This window comes from Podarcis tiliguerta, assembly GCF_965153285.1.
Source record: "Podarcis tiliguerta genome assembly, chromosome: 6".
Classification (NCBI taxonomy): domain Eukaryota; kingdom Metazoa; phylum Chordata; class Lepidosauria; order Squamata; family Lacertidae; genus Podarcis; species Podarcis tiliguerta.
In genome coordinates this window covers 80331757-80352303 of record NC_139539.1, presented here as the reverse complement: position 1 = coordinate 80352303, position 20547 = coordinate 80331757, and the positions used below count along the sequence as shown (strand labels likewise).

At 40.2% G+C, this 20547-nt stretch overlaps 2 protein-coding genes and 1 long non-coding RNA gene across 3 annotated transcripts in view; 2 read left to right on the top strand and 1 right to left on the bottom strand.

The window, feature by feature from the left end:
- The window catches only part of CDC73 (cell division cycle 73), a 107498-nt gene that overhangs the window by 24950 nt on the left and 62001 nt on the right, over positions 1-20547 (bottom strand). The gene's annotated exons all lie outside the window — the stretch shown is intronic.
- On the top strand, positions 964-2861 carry LOC310679152. The gene is made up of 2 exons (XR_014512138.1): positions 964-2470; positions 2606-2861. It is a non-coding gene; the product is annotated as an uncharacterized lncRNA (long non-coding RNA).
- Positions 10111-17160, top strand: B3GALT2 (beta-1,3-galactosyltransferase 2). The gene is made up of 2 exons (XM_083445366.1): positions 10111-10855; positions 15415-17160. Exon 2 carries the CDS (start codon positions 15536-15538, stop codon positions 16802-16804), a length of 1269 nt encoding a protein of 422 aa, XP_083301492.1. The 5' UTR covers positions 10111-10855; positions 15415-15535; the 3' UTR covers positions 16805-17160.

Genomic DNA, 20547 nt, shown 5'->3' with positions numbered 1-20547 from the left:
TTACTCCTGAGAAAATTAAATTAGAACTGCAGCCCTTAATTGTGAACGGTTGCTAGATGGGAAGTGGGGAAATTGGGAGACTGGATTTTTAAGAGTGGGAACTTATGTTTAGGTTAAAATCCTTTAATCCTTTCACCTACCTGCTTTGAATATTATTGACTGCCTCTATCTGGAAGAATACAAATATGTAAGAACATGTGAAAGAAATCATGCCCAATCACACTGTTCTATCACAACAGCCTAAGCCCATTCATGCCTTTAAAACCTTGGAAAGCAGCCAATGAAAAGAGTGATGGTGCTTCTATTATATAGTAAGATAATATTCAGCAAAGGTATGCACCGAGGCTCCCATAACAGACAGGTGACCAGCCCATCCCAACAAATGTTGTTGTGACTGGGACTGCTAGGTTGACCTCTGTGGAGACTCTGAAGTCAACCTAAATAGGATGACTTTATACTGGAAGCAGGAGTGTGTGGTAAGCAAGCTGGACCTGATGGGAATGTGAAAGCAAGCTTTTGACAGATCCATTAGGATCCAAGAAGTCCTGGCCTGATATTGCTCCTACAATGAATATGAGAGTCGCCATTTTGAAGTGCTGCTCAAGGAGGAATGTGTTGAGCCATTTCAAATCTAGAATGGCCTTCATGCTCCCATTACTGTGGGGCATTCAGAAAATAATGCAATGCACCTCTCAGTACCTCTGTGGGACAGGTTCTCTCTTGGATGTCCATATATGTTGAAGGACTCCTAAAACTGTCTGATGCTTCACAAGCTTCTTTAATTTTGGTGAGGAAATGAAATGAGCTGAGAAACCCCAGTCCATGGGGCACCATCACTTGAATCCAAACATTGAACATGGTCTGGTGCACAAAGAAGAGAAATGCTTCACACCATTGGAGAAGATGGAGGAGGGAGAGGCACCAAACAACGCAGAGTGGGGGCTTCATATGGATCCTCTGGCTGTAGGTGCAAAAATCTGAACTGGCTGCTGGGATTTACATTTCTCCTCCCTCCTGTTATTTGATGAGAACTCGCTCAAGGGATACACTAAACAGCACTATCTGATTAGGCAGAGGCAGCTAGTTTGTCATCTGGGGGTCAACATCCTAGATTTTCACCCACAATTTCCTTCATGCCACCATGTTGCCAGCCACAACCAGTGACTCCAGCTGAACCACATCAAAAGATAAATTAGGGCTGCTGAGAGAACAATCTTCCATTGTCATCACGGTTTTCAGTGTGTTTTCCATCTCCGCCAATTCTTTGGGCCACTGACATACCAGACTCGTGACTGAGACACAACAGATTGTAGCAGAGGCTCTACTCTGGTCACAGGAAAGCTACAGTGGATGTCAATGCCGCCATGGAAGGCCCCACCCACAGCAACTTAAGACTTTTTGTGACCTCTTCTGGTAGAGAATAAAGCTTGTTCATCACTAGAAGGAATTCTTCTCTTTAGCTGGCCTTGTCCATTCTGTTTTGCACATCCTGTCAGTGATATGTGCTCAGGGAAGGGTACTCTTAGGTGGCCTTGTGTAATGACTGCCTTGGCTCATCTGGGCATAACTTTAAAAGAAAATATCTTAAAATCATTTACTTCCAGCCAGTTCCACCTGCCCCTCTCCAATTCCTTCTCTTTTCTTCCTGTCCATCACCAGAGTACTAAAACTGCCATATTAACCAGCCCTCAATCACTATCTCCCCACACACTATCACACCATTTTATCAGTGCATGTTAAGGAGGTTAGAAAGGGAATAATCAAGCTTAGAGAGAATTTCTGTTCTCCTACTAATGGTTTTTAAAGATGGGGGGGGGGGGAATGCTTAATCTGAATTGGACATTTGAGGAATTTCATTTCGGACCTAGGCTCTGGTTGCCCTTCTGTGATGTTGCATTTTTGTTTGTTTGATATTGTTGTTGTTTTACAGTTGATAATGCAACAAGGAGGCACACCAATTTGGAAGTGCAAAATAATGCAACCCTCACACCACTGTTGAAATAATATAATTGGGGCTAATGACACCCAGAGACAAACAAAGGATCGATTCATTCACTGGCTGCAAATACAGAAGACTCAAAGGGAAGACCAAAAGTTTATTCAGTCACTGGCACTTTCTAGTTTTATAATGGGCACACAGAAAACTGCCATTTGAATGACATTCAAGTACATTTTAAACAAACCCAATGCAAATATTAGAAACAGCAGGAAAAAGCAACCAGTCAGGACCAAAGGAAGGTAAAAATTGGTCTGAGGAGATTTAAGTATTAATCATCTAGAGAGAATATTAGACAATAGAGAGAAGAACAACAGCAAAAGGAACCATAATGACCCGTAAAAAACCCCAGTGTAAATATATACAAGGAAACCACTATCCTGCCTTCATAGGTTTTTATGCAGTTTGGCACATACATGATGCTGTCACTATAATTAATATCTCCACAGATCAAAGCCCACTTTGATGTTTCTGGTCAGTGCTTTTTTCTCCCCTTTAAAAACATTTTTTCTATCCTCTTATATTATTAAGCAATGCATGCAAGTGTGGCATATAAACCACTATACTGCTGAATAAGAGTTTAATTTTCTCTCTCTTTGAAATGTTCAGTGCTGCTGCAGGTTAGCCTCCTTTCTCCTGCTGTGCTGAATGAAAGCTTCATAAAAGTCACAGTTCCTTACAGAATGTGAGAGAAGTACTTGTGACAAGCATGAAGCACCACCAAGGACTGCTGGAGTTAGTTTGGTGGGGAAGGATTGTACAAATCACAAGGTTGCGCTGTGTGAGGGGAAGCGCCCCTTCCATACACCCATGGGGCAATTTCTTGACATTCACAAGAATAAAAATATGAGACTAGAGTTCAAAATTCATTAAATCATGTGATGATTCAGGAGGAACCTGCCACAAGGAGAGGATAATGCCACCAAAATCTGGAGGGGTCTGGGGTGGGTGGAGGTACGAACCACACCCAAACATTTGTGCCTTTTATTGAAGAAAAAAGTACATGATGCATAAAGTGTCGTGCGTTGGGTGGGGAGTTGTTGTTGTTGTTGTTGTTGTTTAGTCGTTCAGTCGTGTCCGACTCTTCGTGACCCCATGGACCAGAGCATGCCAGGCACTCCTGTCTTCCACTGCCACCCGCAGTTTGGTCAGATTCATGTCTGTAGCTTCGAGAACACTGTCTAACCATCTCGTCCTCTGTCGTCCCCTTCTCCTTGTGCCCTCCATCTTTCCCAACATCAGGGTCTTTTCCAGGGAGTCTTCTCCTCTCATGAGGTGGCCAAAGTATTGGAGCCTCAGCTTCAGGATCCGTCCTTCCAGTGAGCACCCAGGGCTGATTTCCTTAAGAATGGATGCGTTTGATCTTCTTGCAGTCCATGGGACTCTCAAGAGTCTCCTCCAGCACCATAATTCAAAAGCGTCAATTCTTCGGCGATCAGCCTTCTTTATGGTCCAGCTCTCACTTCCATACAGTAAAAGCTATGGTAAAAGCTATGTATAGTAAAAGCTATGGTTTTCCCAGTAGTGGTGTATGGGTGGGGAGTTACACCGTTTTAAAGATTCTTTGGGGTGCCCCGAAAGTGAAGGTTTAAACACCATCTCCACGTTTTGGTGGTGCAAGGCAAAAAAAGGTAGCCAGAATAGCTTTGCAAGTAATGCTGAACCTTGAAATAAGTCCATAAAGGGAACTAGCCTACATATATGCAAATTAGCACTCAATGGCCTAAAAGAGAATTGTTGTGGAGAGAACCTAAACCAGGGGTAGGCAACCTAAGGCCCGGGGCCGGATTCTCAATCCGGCCCACAGACGGTCCGGGAATCAGCGTGTTTTTACATGAGTAGAATGTGTCCTTTTATTTAAAATGTATCTGTGGGTTATTTGTGGGGCCTGCCTGGTGTTTTTACATGAGTATAGTGTGTCCTTTTATTTAAAATGCATCTCTGGGTTATTTGTGGGGCATAGGAATTCGTTCATATTTTTTTTTCAAAATACAGTCCGGGCCCCCACATGCTCTGAGGGACGGTGGAGCGGCCCATGGCTGAAAAAGGTTGCTGACCCCTACCTAAACCAATAGGATATTTCGCTTTCTCTAGAAGGGTTGGACAGGCATTACTTACTGATGCTGAATGGTCTCAGTTGCACAGTGCTAGGATAATGTAACAGCACAAAACCAAACCTACATGGAGTAACTCTTAAAAACATCATGAAAGATAACTATTTGATGCATTCTTCACTTTGACCTCCCATTTACAGAAACTCGGTTTATTTACTTACAATACTGAGAATAGACAAGAAAATTATTTACTATACTGATAACAGGAGAAAATGCTCAGCTAAGAATAATAAAAAAAAACTTGACAATCTCAAAGCAAACTGCTCAGTTGATCTTTCATCCATTATTGCTCAACGCCACAGCGTGAATCCTCATAGTAAATACCACTGTGCCTTTGTTTACTGTTTATCAACAAATGAGAAAGTGAACAATACGTTTAAGTGATACAACTTGCTGGGAAGGAAAATAAGGAAGGCAACAGTGACACTTGTGGCCATCCCTAGATTGTCATTGTGGATAGGGGTAATTTGTTTTTACATTCAGTTCAGGCAAACCTTACGATAAGAAAACAAATGCCACTCACTTGCAGTCATTAACTACCATGTACACATGGCACACCTGCAGCTCAGACAAATTGGCACAGCAATAGAACTAAAAAATAGAGAAGTAAACAGTAGTAAAGGCTGACTACTGTTAAAAGAGTTTTTAAACTTGTACAAAAAACACACGCCTGTAAAAGACAGAGGTCACCATTGCTTGTGAATGGTTTGCATGCTTTTATATGACTGGGCTTTAATGCAATAAACACAGAGGCAAAATTTCAATCCTTCCTCAACTGCTTGTTTTATGTTTTCTGTGGACAAACCTGGCAACTTAACTTTGTACGGATGCCATTTGCACTCAACAGTGTCGGACATGTATTTTGCTATTTAAACACAGGTACTGGATCAGAATTTTTAAAATACAAATCTATTCTGCCTTGGAAAATGATTCTTTGACTTGGTTACAGAGTAACCAAGGGCAATGTTAAAATACGAATACAAGAATCAGTTTTGAAATGCCTCTGTGTGGCCAAGATACTATCACTTTGCTTATTGAGAAAGTAGGAATCTAATCAGATTTTATCGTTCTATGAATAGCAGAAACAAAGATTCTGTTCAGACATGCTCCCCCTCCTGTTCTGCACTTAACGAAGAGGAGATAAGAAGCTCCAGCTTCAATTTTAAACCAACCACAGTTCCCCATGACATGCAAACTCAATAGGCTTTAAGAACAAACCACATTTTCAGGTTTCAGATTCTGATCTACCATCACTAACCAGTTTAAATAAACCACAGTTTCCTGGTTTGGATGTAATGGGGAACTTGAAAATATTGAAAATAGATAGAATATTCACAGGTCCTCGATTTATTATCATCCCTTCGGAAGTACTACAGAGATTATTAACAAACAATTCCACCTGCAGGCTTAAAATTTAGATGAAAGACACAATACAAAAGAAAAAGGGAATGGGGGGGGGGACAAGGAAAAGAAGCAAATTTGAGTCCCAATTTTTATAGTTATGTAATTGCCTTTCTGGTGACCAGTTGGAATAGCTGCTGAGGAAGTAGTTTAGAAACAAAATTATTCATGGTTTCAAATAACTAGGGATCTGCCAGACAGATACGCTAACCTCAACAAAAAGGTCACAAGTTCTATACAGTGGTACCTCTGGTTAAGAATTTAATTCATTCCGGAGGTCCGTCTTTAACCTGAAACTGTTCTTAACCTGAGACACCACTTTAGCTAATGGGGCCTCCAGCTGCCACCACGCCGCTGGAGCACAATTTCTGTTCTTATCCTGAAGCAAAGTTCTTAACCCGAGGTACTATTTCTGGGTTAGCAGAGTCTGTAACCTGAAGTGTCTGTAACCTGAAGCATCTGTAACCCGAGGTACCACTGTACTAATGAAACCATTTTTTTTATACTTCGACAAAATCGTTTAATGGTGCTATATAAATAAAGATTGTAAAACACAAGATACTTTAAGCAGGATGAGGCACAAGCAAGTGGTCCCTCATACTTCCTATCCAAATTATAATCTCCCTTGGTTTGTCACAATTGTCCCTTAAAATCTAAAGCTATGCTCTTGCATTCAAGTCCCACACTATAAATTCTTTCTTTGAGAGGCTAGGGTGCTCACTACAGCTCTCTAGTCACACAACTGTTTCCCTAGCAGAAATGTGTTGCACAAGCTTACTCTGCTAGCCTGCGCACCCTAACTGGGCTAAAGTTGGATGAGGAAAAACAACTATTTTTGTTGTTCCATTGTCATCATTACTGGATTCCCTCAAGAAGAGCTCTAGCCAACACTTGAAAAACGAGAATCTTATTGGATTAAAGTCTCTCCGCTAGAAGGATATCATCAGTTTGACCTACCTGCTGCTGCCCCAATGGATCACTGAAAAATACTTTCTGCTTTCAAAAGGAAACAACAACAACAAACATTGCACTATATTAAATGTTTAGGAGGCTACATCTCTGCCTTGACAATGAGAACAAAAGAGATGCAATTGTAAAAAATTACGTCAAGAACACTTTCAAACAGGCCCGGCCTAAGACCTTTTGATGCCTCAGGTGAAAGACAAGGTGGCACCCCTTTCCAAATTCATTTACAGAAGCTGACTGGACTGGTGGTCGAATCTCACTTCATCCTTTGTGGCTGGATTCTCCACCACACCTGAGGCAGCAGCCTAGAGATCAAGGAGCCCAGGAGAGGTCATGGGCAACAGAGGGGACAGAACTGGAGCCTCCGGAGCAACAGATAGAGTATCTGCCGCCTAAGGCGGCTGCCTCACTCTGCCTAACATAGGGCCGGCCCTGCTTGCTGAGAAGCAAAAATTTGGCTTACTGTTTTGTGATTTGTTTGGTTCAAATATAATTAGGATGCAATTTGTGGAAAAATATATATTAAATTATTTCATAACATTTATACATGGCTTGATTGGAAGGGAATCTTATGCCAGCAGAGCACAAGCGTCTTCTGTCTGGTTTCTTCTGCCATTGCAGCACCACACTATACAACCCACAACGTTTAGTAGGACACACACTATGCAGAGGCTTTTTTTGGACGGTACGCAGGGTTGCAAGGGGGATGAGGGAAAGGAAAAGACCCTCTTTGTAAGCTTGCCTTCCACTTGTGCAAAATTTGATACCACCAATAATTTCTAACACACAGCTGCAACTCGCAATAAAAATGCTATATACGAAAGTAGACTGTGGTCACTTTCACACAAGTTATGACTTCAAGAAGCCCCAGAACTACTGTGGGATTTGAGGCAGTGTATACTTTGACTATCACTTAAGGGCATTTGAATATTCCTAAAATAGAACAGTTGCACTCCGCAATAGTTATTAACAACAGGCGATCATCTGACCATGCCCTAAACTATCCCCAGGATATAATCTCTAGGAACAGCTCAACTGCAAATGGTCCATTTAGTAAAAATAAGCATTACAAATGTCATTCCTGAAAATTTAGGACAACGTTACATTTTCAGTGGACTGTCTAAATTCATGCAAGCTAAAGAAAACAATACTAACAGCCCATTTTCTTTTTAAAATAGGAAAGCAAACTATTCTATCTCTCTCTCTCTTGCTTTTCAGATAATCTGCTGGTGTGCTTGAGAGAGCTGTGCATTTCTCAGTATTAACAAAAAGCGTACCAGCAGATTATAATCAAAATACACAGCTTTGTTAAACATTGATTCTTATTTAGATGTTGCCTGAAGGTTATATCACTGTTCTGCTACCAACACTCACCTTAGTGAGCTCAATTATTTGAGGCAAAAGAATATTCTATTCCTGAAACATGCACATACATATTGTGTTGGATAACAAACCCATTCTTTAAAAAAGCAGCTCCCTTCAAAGGAACAGATTTATTGCAATTTAAACCCTCTCATACATTGGGGTCACAACTGAAATCAAAGGGTATGGAAACTATGAAAAACTCTCCGCTTCAACTCTGTTACTTCAGTCAGTATTCTTCTACATTTAAAGTTTATTGGGGTCAATCAGAGCCCAAGTACATTGAATGAAGGGAAAATGAAACACTATACATCTAAAGCATTAGAGTCTCAATGACCCCAACACAATGAAAACTTTAATGAACAAGACAATAGCTTCCTTGGGTAGACTGGAAAGATAAAGGCAGAGTTAATTTTCCCCTTTTTATTTATTTATAAAAACATCGAGGAGGTTTTCTGTTGGAGAAAAGCTACATGAATGCCAGTTTTACAAAGAGGCAGTGGCAAAGTAAGCATCTTCATTTGTATTCATCACTGTGCCCTGTCCCACCTATAACACAGAAAGGGGTGGGCAGCAGACCCCCCCCCCCAATTCAGGAATTCACACCCTCACTTCTAGTTCCAATTAACCATGGGCTATCTCTACATCTGTGATAAGCTAGGTGGGAATTCAGAAAGCTTTCATCATAAAAACAAAAAGGAAACAGCAGCAACAGATGTGGTTCACGGGGGGGGGGGGGGATGGAAGATAATACACTATAGACATAAATCTCAGAACTGTAGAACTGGAAGGGACCCCAAGGAGCATCTAGCCCAACCCCCTGTATTGCAGGAATCTCAACTAAAGCATCCATGACAGACAGCCATCCAACCTCTGCTTAAAAAGTTTCAAGGAAGGAGATTTAACAACATCCCAAGGGAGACCATTCCACTGTTGAACAGCTCTTACTGTCAGAACACTTTTCCTGATGTTTAGTCAGAATCTCCTTTCTTTTAATTTGAAGCCATTGGTTTGAGTCCTACCTTCCAGGGCAGGAGAAAACAAGATTTTTCCCTCTTTGTGACAGCCCTTGAGATATTTGAAGATGGCTATCAAATCTCCTCTCGGTCTCCTCTTTTCCAGGTTAAAAATACCTAGTTCCTTCAACAGTTCCTCACAAGGCATGGTTTCCAAGCCAGGTCTTTGGGTAATTTGAGTTTTTATATTGTGAACCCCCCCTTATGATCCTCGGAAGAAGGGCTGTATAGAAATAAAATAAATAAATAAATAAATAAAATCAATCAAAGAGAAAGACTTGCTTTAGTGTGTGTGTGTGTGTGTGTGAGAGAGAGAGAGAGAGAGAGAGAGAGAATATGCTCCTAAAGTTTCTTCGTCAATATCAGATGATTAGAATTCATTCTCCAGAGATGACTTTCATAGCTTCTTGTCAACTTTCCTTGATCTTGGGGAATCAGCTTTTACAGACCTATTTTACTCCTATGGTACTTCCCCCATTTTAGTGGTCCTTCGCAACAAGTAACTTCTTTTTAAAAATTAAAAGCCAGCTAACAAAAAATTCGAAGTTTTGCTACTATTTCTTAGGTGAAGCAATTTTGTAAAGCAATTTAAGCAAAGTCTGAAGCACATCTGAGGCATACAGTTCTCTAGCAATTACATATTCTGTCTTCAGCTTCTTAACCCCACATATGATGCACTGTACATACGTTTGATATGGAATTTACAAGCTTTGGCATAAAAAAAGAGGTTGCTGAGCAGAGATCTGGACAAGGCAGCCTGCACAAAGAGCACCCAAGTAGAGTGGTGTGTATTAGGAGAGACAAGCATGGAAAATCTGATGGTTCTCCTTCCCTGATTTTGCAGTGCTGAATCAATGATTCTATGCCTCATAAAATTACAATGTGATGGAGTAACAAACAGATTAAAAAGGCTCCTAACTAATCCATCATCACAAAGTTCCACTGAAGGGGTCAGAGAAAGTAGAGGGTTTTATTACTATTTTAAGTTGTGGAATACTATTCACTAAAAAACAACAGCAGCTGAGGAATGCTACACTATATTAAACAGCTTGTAGTTCTTTAGGCAATGCAGCGATGTGCTTGAATTAAGATAAGCTAACATCCAACATTAAGAAACGTTTAGAGAGTGCTAAGATATAGTACAAAAGATAAAGGAGGGTAATTGGGGGGGGGGGGTACACACATCAATGAATGTGCATCACCACCATGACCACCTTCTTTCATTTTATTCATCCAGTGCTGCACTGGCACTAGATGTGTATCCTTTATCGAACAGAAGCAAAAGCACTAAGCTCTCTGCCTGCCTTCGGATTTAGTCCAAATGAATGCAAACCATCACGTGGGACCCAGCCAAGCAATGACGTGAAATTCTGCTCTGTCAGAAGACAGCATCTGTCAAAGCCCACATTTAAACTGCTGCTTGCCTGTGCAGCAGCTGAAGAACTATGGATTGGATTTTGCTGAACAAAACCTTAAGCTAAAAGCTTTCCCCCCACCCCTCGCTTCAAGTCATCCCTTTCAGTTACTGCCTAGCAACAATGAAGGAAGAGGGGTAAATCCCGTTATCAAACGCAAGCCAACAGTTCCAGCTTCTAGCTCATGCTGTTCTGCCTGGCATCGCCACTAGAAATATGGATACTGAAGAGAAAACAGAGCACTGCATTGTCCAGCAAGGGAAACACCAACTGTAAAAGCGTCAATGCTTCCATTGTCAGAAGCAGACAATACCAGTCGGAATGGAGGCAAGAAATGCTGCTTCTGTCTCTTGAAAGATGACCGGAGAAAAATCAAGGCGAACACGCTGGTGAGCAGGGAAGGTAGCGGAGCAGGAAGCATACAGATGGACACACTGGATACCGTGAAAAGCAGTCGCAGGCAGCAGGCTGCTGGAGGAGAGATGTGCGCATGGCCGATAGCATCTTTTTGGCTGAAGGGATGGCGTGCCAAAACTACTTGCAGTGGGCATAATCCTCTCACCACAAATGGCTTGACAAAGGAAGGTATGTCAGATCATTGTATATTTCATTCAAATGCATGTGCTGTTAGTGGCATACCAAGTGCCGACTCCCACCGCCCCAAATTTACAGAAGCCGAGGCTGATGCTTCCATGGATGATGGGTTTTGAAAAAAATCAAAAAAATCTAGGAAGAGCTATTCTCGCATTCAGCTTAGAAGGGTGTCATTGTCTTTACACTTATCTGTTAATAAATCTGTCACTTATACTCAAATGTGAAGGCTGGGGAGGGTTGGGAAAGGAGGGGGAGAAGGAGAGGGATTAAGAGGGATAATGTAGTTCTCTGTAGCGATTGTCTAGGTTTGAGAAATTTAACTTTACATCCCCTGGTTTTACAAAATGATCAGATAATCAAAATAGGTCAGATTTAATCCTTACCTACTGTAATCTAAGATCACCAGTGAAATAGCTATGATGTGACATACACTGAGAACCATCAAAACAGACGAGGCAGACCAACTACCAGCTCAATACTACCTACTCCCTCAGCCCCTAACATGCAAGAAGAGTGCTATTTGATTAATATTATCAGTCACACATTGCCCCCCCCCAAAGAAAGGCAGTGATTTGAGCTTCTGGCAAAAGCATCACAATCATTTGGATGCCATAAGTCATGCAGACATCCAACCGAATCTCACAAGGAAACCACAATATAGTAGTCTGTTTCCTTCAAAATGGGGTATATGCCCAAGTTCTGTGCAGCATGTGACATTTGGGTTGTTTAACGGTTACAAAGCAGCAAGCACAACCAAAATCCCATCATTTCCAAGATTGGTAGTTTTGTTTGGAATGCTTACTGACAGGAATCTCAAGTTACTTATCTGCAGTAAAAAAATTAAGACCTGCATCTACAACTGCCTAATGGTCCTTTAGTGCCTGAGTGCTTCCCTTCCAAAATCTACCCAACAAACGATAATAAATATTTTAAGTGTTATGTTAAACATAATGGTTCTTTCTTTGCCCCAGGCAAAACTAACATGCAATAAAGCTAGCATAAGTATGTAGAAAGCCTGATTTAAAAAGACTGCTTTGAAGAGAAAAAGTGACACAATCAGATGTGAATTTGATAGCAATATGAAAAATAGAATGCTGATAGCTTTGTTGAAACATTATAGAAAATATAATTATACAACAATCATACAATTCTAAACAAAGCTCACTCAAAAACTTAGGAGTGTGCATGCCATGGGTTTTCACTAGAGCTGGTTAGGATTTTAATATTACTACTGACCATTCTCCCTCTCCCCCCCCCCCTTCTGTAAAAGTATTAATGCAGGTATGTCAAGACTGTTATCAGGCCCTGGATAATACAGTTATACTCACTTGCTCTGCACAGCCCACCAGATCTAAAGCTTCCCTTCTTATTTGTTCCTTCCAACTAAGAGTAGACTCCCCAAAACTAAAGAACATATGACCATCTAGAACATACAAGCCAATATGTTAGCAATTCACTGTGAGAACGAGGAACTGAAACTCAATGAGGAATCCAATATACAAGTTTTGCTCTTCTAAATATAGGCTAGAATCCCAAGAGGCCCATTTGTGAGTGGAAGGCGTGTGCATGTGTGCACGTGTGCATGGGGGGGGGAGAGCTTGTACTACACTTCCACAGCTTTCATCCCCCACCTCATTCCTCCTGACCCTCAGAAGGAGGTATTAGGGGACACCAGGGGCTCTGAAAACAGTGACTGTGTGATATGGTACACACAGTCCTTTGGTCCCCAGCCATGGACATTTTTGTATTTTGCTAAGAACCCAAAATTTTAATCTATACGTATATATGACCTATATGATTTAGTGTAACATTCCAACATCCTGGTGAAAGTATAACTTATTACGGGAGACTGAGCACCATTGCAAGTTATTAAATAGTAGCATAACATAATCAAGTTAAAATAACTAAATTATATTAGAACATTTCTTTTTACTAACAGAAATAAAGTTCTGCTTGGATAATTCTAAATGCTTTATGTAATTTGACTTAGAATTACTCTACCAGAATTGTTTAAACATTTAATAAAGTCATCAGACTATAACAGGCTGACATGCTTAGAAAAATGGTGACTGCCAACAACAGAATATTAACTCTCTTTTTTAAAGTGCATTCCTAATAAAAGCTGTGGCTGTTCAAGCAGTGAAACACATCCTAAATATAGAAAAGCTTCACCAAACAGAATCCTTAAGGACACAATATGCTCTATTAAGAATTGCTAAGGACAGCTCTCTCATGTGTCCAACACACTTCTTATTTCCATTTCCCTATTGCTCAGTACAACTGAACCAGTCAACAATTGTGGCTGAAGTGGCTAATCCATTTTTGGATCCAGCAAGGATTCACATATGGCGATTCATTCAATTTGTTTAAAATCTATCAAAATGTAGTATTTGCATGGTTGGACTGAGATCTGCTATTCATAATTATAACTGCATTGTTACAAATGTATTTTATCCAGTCTTACCCAGAGCCTCAGTTTTAAAGCCACATTTTGTCCTTTATATGCCCAGAGAATCCTTTTTAATAGTCATTCATAACATAGTTTTTGCTCCAAGGAAAATGGCTTGGAGGACCTTAACATGCAGCTCAGAAACTATGCAAGTTTTAGACGGATGCACTGCTACAATTCAAGGCTAAACCCCCCAATTGCTCCTCCTAGTGGTGGCTAATATGATGAGTTTTGCTCAGAAAGACAACTAGTACGTCCATCAAGACATTCAAATATTTGCAATGCATTCCATGCTGCACTGAGAGCTTCTTAATTTGGCTGACTGGAAATTAGAGGCACTAATTCCCTCTTTCATTTAAAATTATGCTATATCTGTTTTACTTTTATGTAATTGTACATTTAAATACACGCTTGTGCCAGCCACCCTCCTTTATAATTTAATGTCATTATCTATTTCAATGTCATTTTTTTTTCCAAATTGAAAGATTTACCCTAAAGATGTCTTTACACATGAATCACATCACTAAATTTTGAAAATAAATTAATCCAAAAACTGGCTGAGAGATAGCAAAGAAATTAAATAAATTACATATTTACATAAAAATGTTCTTTTCATATGAGCCTTCTATCACTGTTCAAAACCCTAAGATTTTGAAACAAATTAGAACTAATTGGGGAAAAACCCACAAATTAATTCATACCATGAAATGAGAGGCTCATTTGTAGGATAATGTGATCAGGTTTTAATATGCAATATCATGAAACTGCCATGTTGAATCTGCTCTTGAATATCAATAGGGAATAGCAGGGTGAAATGTATTACAAAGTTGGGGTTATAATCTAGCATGCAAAAAGTCTGCCAACCATCTTCTAAACTAACATGACTTTAGAGTTTTGGGCTCATGAATAAAAGGATCTTGGGGGGGGGGGAGAGATATTATCTTAACAGAGTTTATTGATTTCATACACAGTAACTATTCTATTCTTTTCTTTTTCTTTCTTTCAGTGGGGTTAGAGAGAGGTTAGTTGGTTTTATATGCACACACATACCCAATATCTTAAATGAACTGGAACAGCTATAAGTAACTAAATGGTCCCTTTAAGAACACAACTTCTTGACCACAACCAATCAGGTAAAGAAAATGGGAAAGGCTAGAGGGAAAGGCTAAAAGAGGAGTAAAGGTGAATCAGAGTGTTTGGTGTTGGTTGATGCTGAAAGATGCAGCAGTGAGGTAACTGGACCCTGAAAATTGATTTTGTCAGGTGCATTGGCACACTGACTTTCTGAACACAGCAGGGACCAATGGAAACAAGCCAAGTAATGTTCTGTAACTAACGGAACGCTGCTACAATCAACCTTGCAGTGTCTGTCCCACGACCAGTCCACAATCATTTTGCATAAAGGACCTCCAACTGCGAGCCATACTACCAACCGCATACCAAATCAGTTTTAATTGCTAGCAATAAACCTTCCATCTGGTATCGAGACCTTTACACTTGACCCTTCCCTTGGAATCTCACAGTGGTTTTGCGTTTGATGTACGCTGGTCCAATCTGAGTCGCTCATCTACTTGACCAACTCAGGGCTTTTAAAATAAAAAATGCCCAGTAAAAGAACTTGTTTTTTAACAATAGGACACCCCCCCAATTCTTTTAAGTACTTTATATATACATAAACAATAGCATATACACACATGTGTTTAATAGCATTCATTGGAGTGATTTCACAAAGAAATAAAGTTTGGAAACCAGAGGAATAGAAAACCACTTCACACTGAGGGCTTGCTCCTTACCCTTGCAACACTTTTTTTCATATGTAGACAAGCACCAGAACGGCAAACTGGGTAAGATGTTGGGATATGGATTCGAAAAGCTGCAATCATGTGGTTTGGGGCAAGTCTCTTCCTAAAACTTGCCCTCCTATTAAATGGGAGTAAGTAATCGAGACAACTTGGATGCTATGACTTGTGATGCCCCAAGAACATTAAAGGTGTTATGGTGATTACTAATATTCAGATTTGCCTCTTGTTTTGCAGTTTTTCTGACAATGGGAAGGGCAAAGTTTGAAAGCTTGTCTGCTAACCTTCTTTCACTTTTGCAGAGCTGGTGATTCGCTAACAAGCTTTCCACAACGGAAGATGAACACCAAGAAATAGCAGTGGATCCAAAAACAAAGCATTTCCTTCAATCATTCTCACATCCCATTTCTGGATACTTACAACATGCTTCAGTGGAGAAGGAGGCATTGCTGCTTTGCCAAGATGACCTGGAATACCAAGCGGTCCCTGTTTCGAACCCATTTCATTGGCTTACTTTCCCTCGTGTTCCTTTTTGCTATTTTCCTGTTTTTTAATCACCATGACTGGCTGCCTGGCCGAGGTGGATTCAAAGAAAACCCTGTGGCTTACACTACACGGGGATTTAGATCGATGAGAGGCGAAACAAACCACAGCTCTTTGAGGACCATTTGGAAGGATGCAGTTCCTCAGACCCTCAGGCCGCAGGCGATGGCTAATTCCAACAACACGGAGCTGTCGCCTCAAGGAGTTACTGGTTTAGAGAACACACTGAGTGCCAATGGGAGCATTTACAACGTGCGAGGCACTGGACATCCGACGTCATATCACTTTAAGTATATTATCAACGAGCCTGGGAAATGCCAGGAGAAAAGCCCCTTTCTAATACTGCTCATAGCTGCAGAACCAGGGCAGGTGGAAGCTCGACAAGCTATAAGACAAACCTGGGGAAATGAGAGCTTGGCGCCTGGGATCCAAATTGTTCGGATTTTTTTGCTGGGTTTAAGTGTTAAGCTGAATGGATACCTTCAGAGAGCCATCCTGGAGGAAAGCAGGCAATACCACGATATTATCCAACAAGAGTACTTAGATACTTACTACAACTTAACCATCAAAACACTGATGGGGATGAACTGGGTGGCAACCTACTGCCCCAATGTCCCCTACGTTATGAAAACGGACAGTGACATGTTTGTCAATACAGAGTATTTAATACATAAGCTTCTGAAGCCAGAATTTCCTCTCCGGCACAAATACTTTACGGGCTATCTAATGAGGGGGTATGCGCCCAATCGGAACAAGGATAGCAAGTGGTATATGCCGCCTGATCTATATCCGAGTGAACGGTACCCTGTATTCTGCTCTGGGACTGGCTATGTGTTTTCTGGAGATTTAGCGGAAAAAATATTTAAGGTCTCACTGAGTATCAGACGTTTGCACTTAGAGGATGTATATGTGGGCATCTGCCTTGCCAAGCTGCGAATTGACCCCATGCCCCCACCTAACGAGTTTGTCTTCAATCACTGGCGGGTTTCTTATTCCAGCTGTAAATACAGTCACCTAATTACCTCCCATCAGTTCCAGCCTAGTGAGCTGATCAAATACTGGAATCATTTACAACAGAATAAGCACAATGCCTGTGCCAACTCAGCAAAAGAAAAAGCGGGCAAGTATCGGCATCGTAAACTTCACTAGAAGACACCCTCCTCCTAAAAATATTCCATGTGCAATTTGTAAAAAAAATAAAAAAGAGAGAAAAGGGAAAAGGCTGAAAGCATGTATAGTGGAAAAAAAATGTGCTTGAGAGGGACAATATTTAAGACCAAGCACTTAATGATGTTTGAAAATTATTTTTTTAATTTAAAAGAAAAAAAATCTAACTCTTGGAAATAATATTATGATGGAAGTATTAATCAAGAAGTTTTCAAAATCTGGGAGATTAGAGAAAGGTGGTCTCAAGATATTTGTGTTAATGTGCAATAATAAGCATGCACAGTTTGGTGGTACAATTGCTATTTTATGTGCCAATAAAATTAACTGCGCAAATATTACACACTATTTTTCTTTTTTAAGAGGGATTTACTCCCAATTTTTGCCGTTAATGACTTCTCATTTTGGTATTCAGAACTGTAATGAAAAACATACATGGCAATTTGAAGAAATCATGTATCAATGAAATGAAATTCCTTCCACTAGCCTAAGAGTCATTTAACAGAGTACACAGATTTTTCATGTGTAATTTTCTGGGATCAGTAATGCTAACACCAGTTTTAAAGAGCCTCTGTGTCTCATATAAATTAATAGTCTTGCTATAAGAAAGCTGGCAAAGTGGGATGCAAAATTTAATAACTTGGTCAAAACTTGGCTCAAATATTTTAGGAAAGAATTACATTTGAGACAAAACCTGTCACTACTAAGAAAACACTGGTACTTTGTCATGTGGCAACATTTGTGTCATCTTGGCACTTCATACCTAATTTTTGTCTAATGTTTTAACGGACTGACAAAACAAGGACGACCAATTTGTACAGACAATAAGAGGAAAATAAGAGGAAAATGTCTTGCGCTTAAGGACTATATATACAGATTTAATATGCAAAATACACAACTATTGGCATAAGGTTAAAAATGTTGGGGCCTGACATGTCTCTTCTATGATACCATCCTTTTATGCCATTTTCAGTGAAAACAAGGCTCACTCACCAGTGATAAGTCCTGCTAGTTAAAATTGTGTAGGAGACTCCGTTATGTAAACTCATATTAGTAGTATCAGCCAAAAGGGTCTATGCTGATGATCCAACTGGAACCTATAGCATGGAAACAGCCATTAGTGTTCCTCTACTGTGCTTCTGTTTCCAGACATGAGAAACACGTGTACAAGACATGAATTAGGGGGATATCCCCTCACATGACCCCTTACCCAGTATCTGGAGGGCAGGGAGACTTCTGAGCTCGACAGTATTACCCTGAGGCTTGCCTGAAGTCGACACTCAATGCCTCAGCTACATTTGAAGACACTATGATTTTTACAGACTTCATGATTAACCAAGTATTCCTATTTAAAAAAAACCTACCATTGCCAAGCCAACTTTGACATTCCAATGAATTCTACAAATATGGTATTTGGTGCCATATTTGGCTGACGTCCCCCAGACGTCATTGCAAATATCCCCCAAATTCTTTACACTGCGCTGTAATTAATTACACATGCTATAGAATGAGGACAAAATACAAGCCATTTAAAAATAAAATCAACATCATCTACCACAGTCCTAGGTTAATATGAATAACTCTCAAAGGCACAAAGCCGTTCATTGTGGGGCGAGGGAGTTAAGATAAAAGCCATAAACTTTCAGTCTAGGATAAGGCTTGAATACAAGCGGTTACCTAGCATTATATATAATTCTAAGTCTTAGTTCTGACCCAGGAAAGTACCTACATAAAATGGTAGTGTGTACACAAACTGCATATTGTGTTATTATCCAATCTGAGTTATGTGTCCTTGCTAGACTGTAGGTAGAAAGGTTCCGTTAGTTTGTACATGAATTTACAGTTTTCTGGATCTTCCTCTTCCCCACTGTAATATAGGCTCTAAATAAGGTTCTGCCCACAGAAACCAGGTGTTCCTTCCAGACACAGAAGGAGACTTCTGCTGAAGGAACAGGAAGTGATTTTCATTTATTCTCTATAGCCTCATGTCATCTCCAACAGTGTTCCGAAGTGTTTCCCAACTTTCTGGAGATTTTGAGGCAGTACAGGGGATTCCCAAAGGAAGGGAAATCCAGTGGAGGTGTCTTGAGGTGTAAAACTCAACTCAGAGAAAGTCTGGATGCAACCCTCCTAGAAGACTGCTGTCACAACAGGACAAAAGAGGGCAGAAAGGATTGAAAAAGTTGCACTTATTGTATCATAGCTCTTCTGATTAATTAAAATATGCTCATTGCTTTTCTCAGGGGACTCTCATATGGTTCAATAGTGTCTCTCTGCCCACTATCAATCTAGCTACATATGGCTGTATAATTCTTATTACCTGGCACATACAAATTAAAAATCACAATTCTGTGCTTGGCCTGAGAGAAAATTGCTTCATTGGTTCTTACTGAACACTTGTGGCAGCTGAATGATGAGCTCGCTATAAGAAAAATGAGCTGCAGAGATTTTGAAAACAAAATCTGAAAATGGAGGCATTGATATACCAATGTAGATCCGGATTTTGAGGGGAGCAAAGTTTGGTACTACAATTGATTTCTTCACTGACACTCCTCCCCTCCACAACAACACCCAGTCCAAATTCACCTTCTTCACAATCCACGGAAGGTGAGAAGGCGGTTTTCTAGGTGATCTGCAGGAGATCAGCAAGGGCTTCCAAGTTTCAACTGCCTGACAATAGTAAGGATTTAAAAGCTTCCCTCTCCTCCTAAACAGCTTAAAAAAAGAACACTGGTGAGGTGGTGGTTGTGGTGGAAAGAGAAACCAGGAGTGGATGGAAGGAACTGGAGAGCTCAATTCTGGTACAAATTATTTAGGTTTGGGCTGAGCATGTGCTCAAAGGTGTTCTGGTCCTTAATTCTTAGCAGAGGTTGTACTAGATGATTCTCGTGGTCCCTTCCAAACTCTACAATTCTGTCTGCCTACACCTTGGCTTCAGTTGTTGAAACTCAAGAGTTCTAGTTAAAACCTAAAGCAGATCCTATAGGCTGGAATAATTTAAGGTATTATTTAATGTGTACAAGTGTGATATGGCTTAAGTTTCTCAGACAAGAGAACCTAACGTGCTAGAAGACAGAAGGGGGAAAAGAAGCATGTGGACAGTTTTTGTTTAAAACGGTTTTTGTTTAAGTATGTTGGCCATTGCGATCAAATCGCAACAAACCAATTTCCGCAGTGAGCAAAGCTACATTTTGCTATTTTCTGAAAGCAAAGCTAATTGTACAAAATGAAAATAGTGTACTTAATAAAACATAGTGAAAAACCAAATGAATATACTTGTTGCAACAATCAAAGCTGATTAAACCCAAAAGAGTTATTTAAACAAAACAATCACAACTAAGTCACAACTAAGTTGAAATCTTGTGAAACGATGCAATGGGAAAATTTAAGAGGAAATGGAGAAGGGATAAGACCTTTGGGATATTTACAAACATAAAGAAAAAGTATAAAATCATTCTTCTCAGTTACTGGAAATTTCCTCTTCTGTTTTCAATGGGTTCGACTCAGTTTAAGTTGCATTTAGGTCCCACTGAATTTCCATCTTAATTTCATCAGGAACTAGACTCCATTAACTTAATCTGAATCCAAGCCAATGCCTTTACACAGATGTTGCCTTCACATGCCTTATTTTTAACAGCTAGGAGAATGTTTTTTAAAACATGAACTTAAATTTGCGGTGCAATTGCAGTTTCAAAATTAACAAAACCTGTGCATCCCTTACAACAAAT

Coding starts and splice junctions, on each gene's coding strand:
- B3GALT2 (XM_083445366.1), top strand. CDS start 15,536: ATGCTTCAGTGGAGAAGGAGGCATTGCTGCTTTGCCAAGATGACCTGG.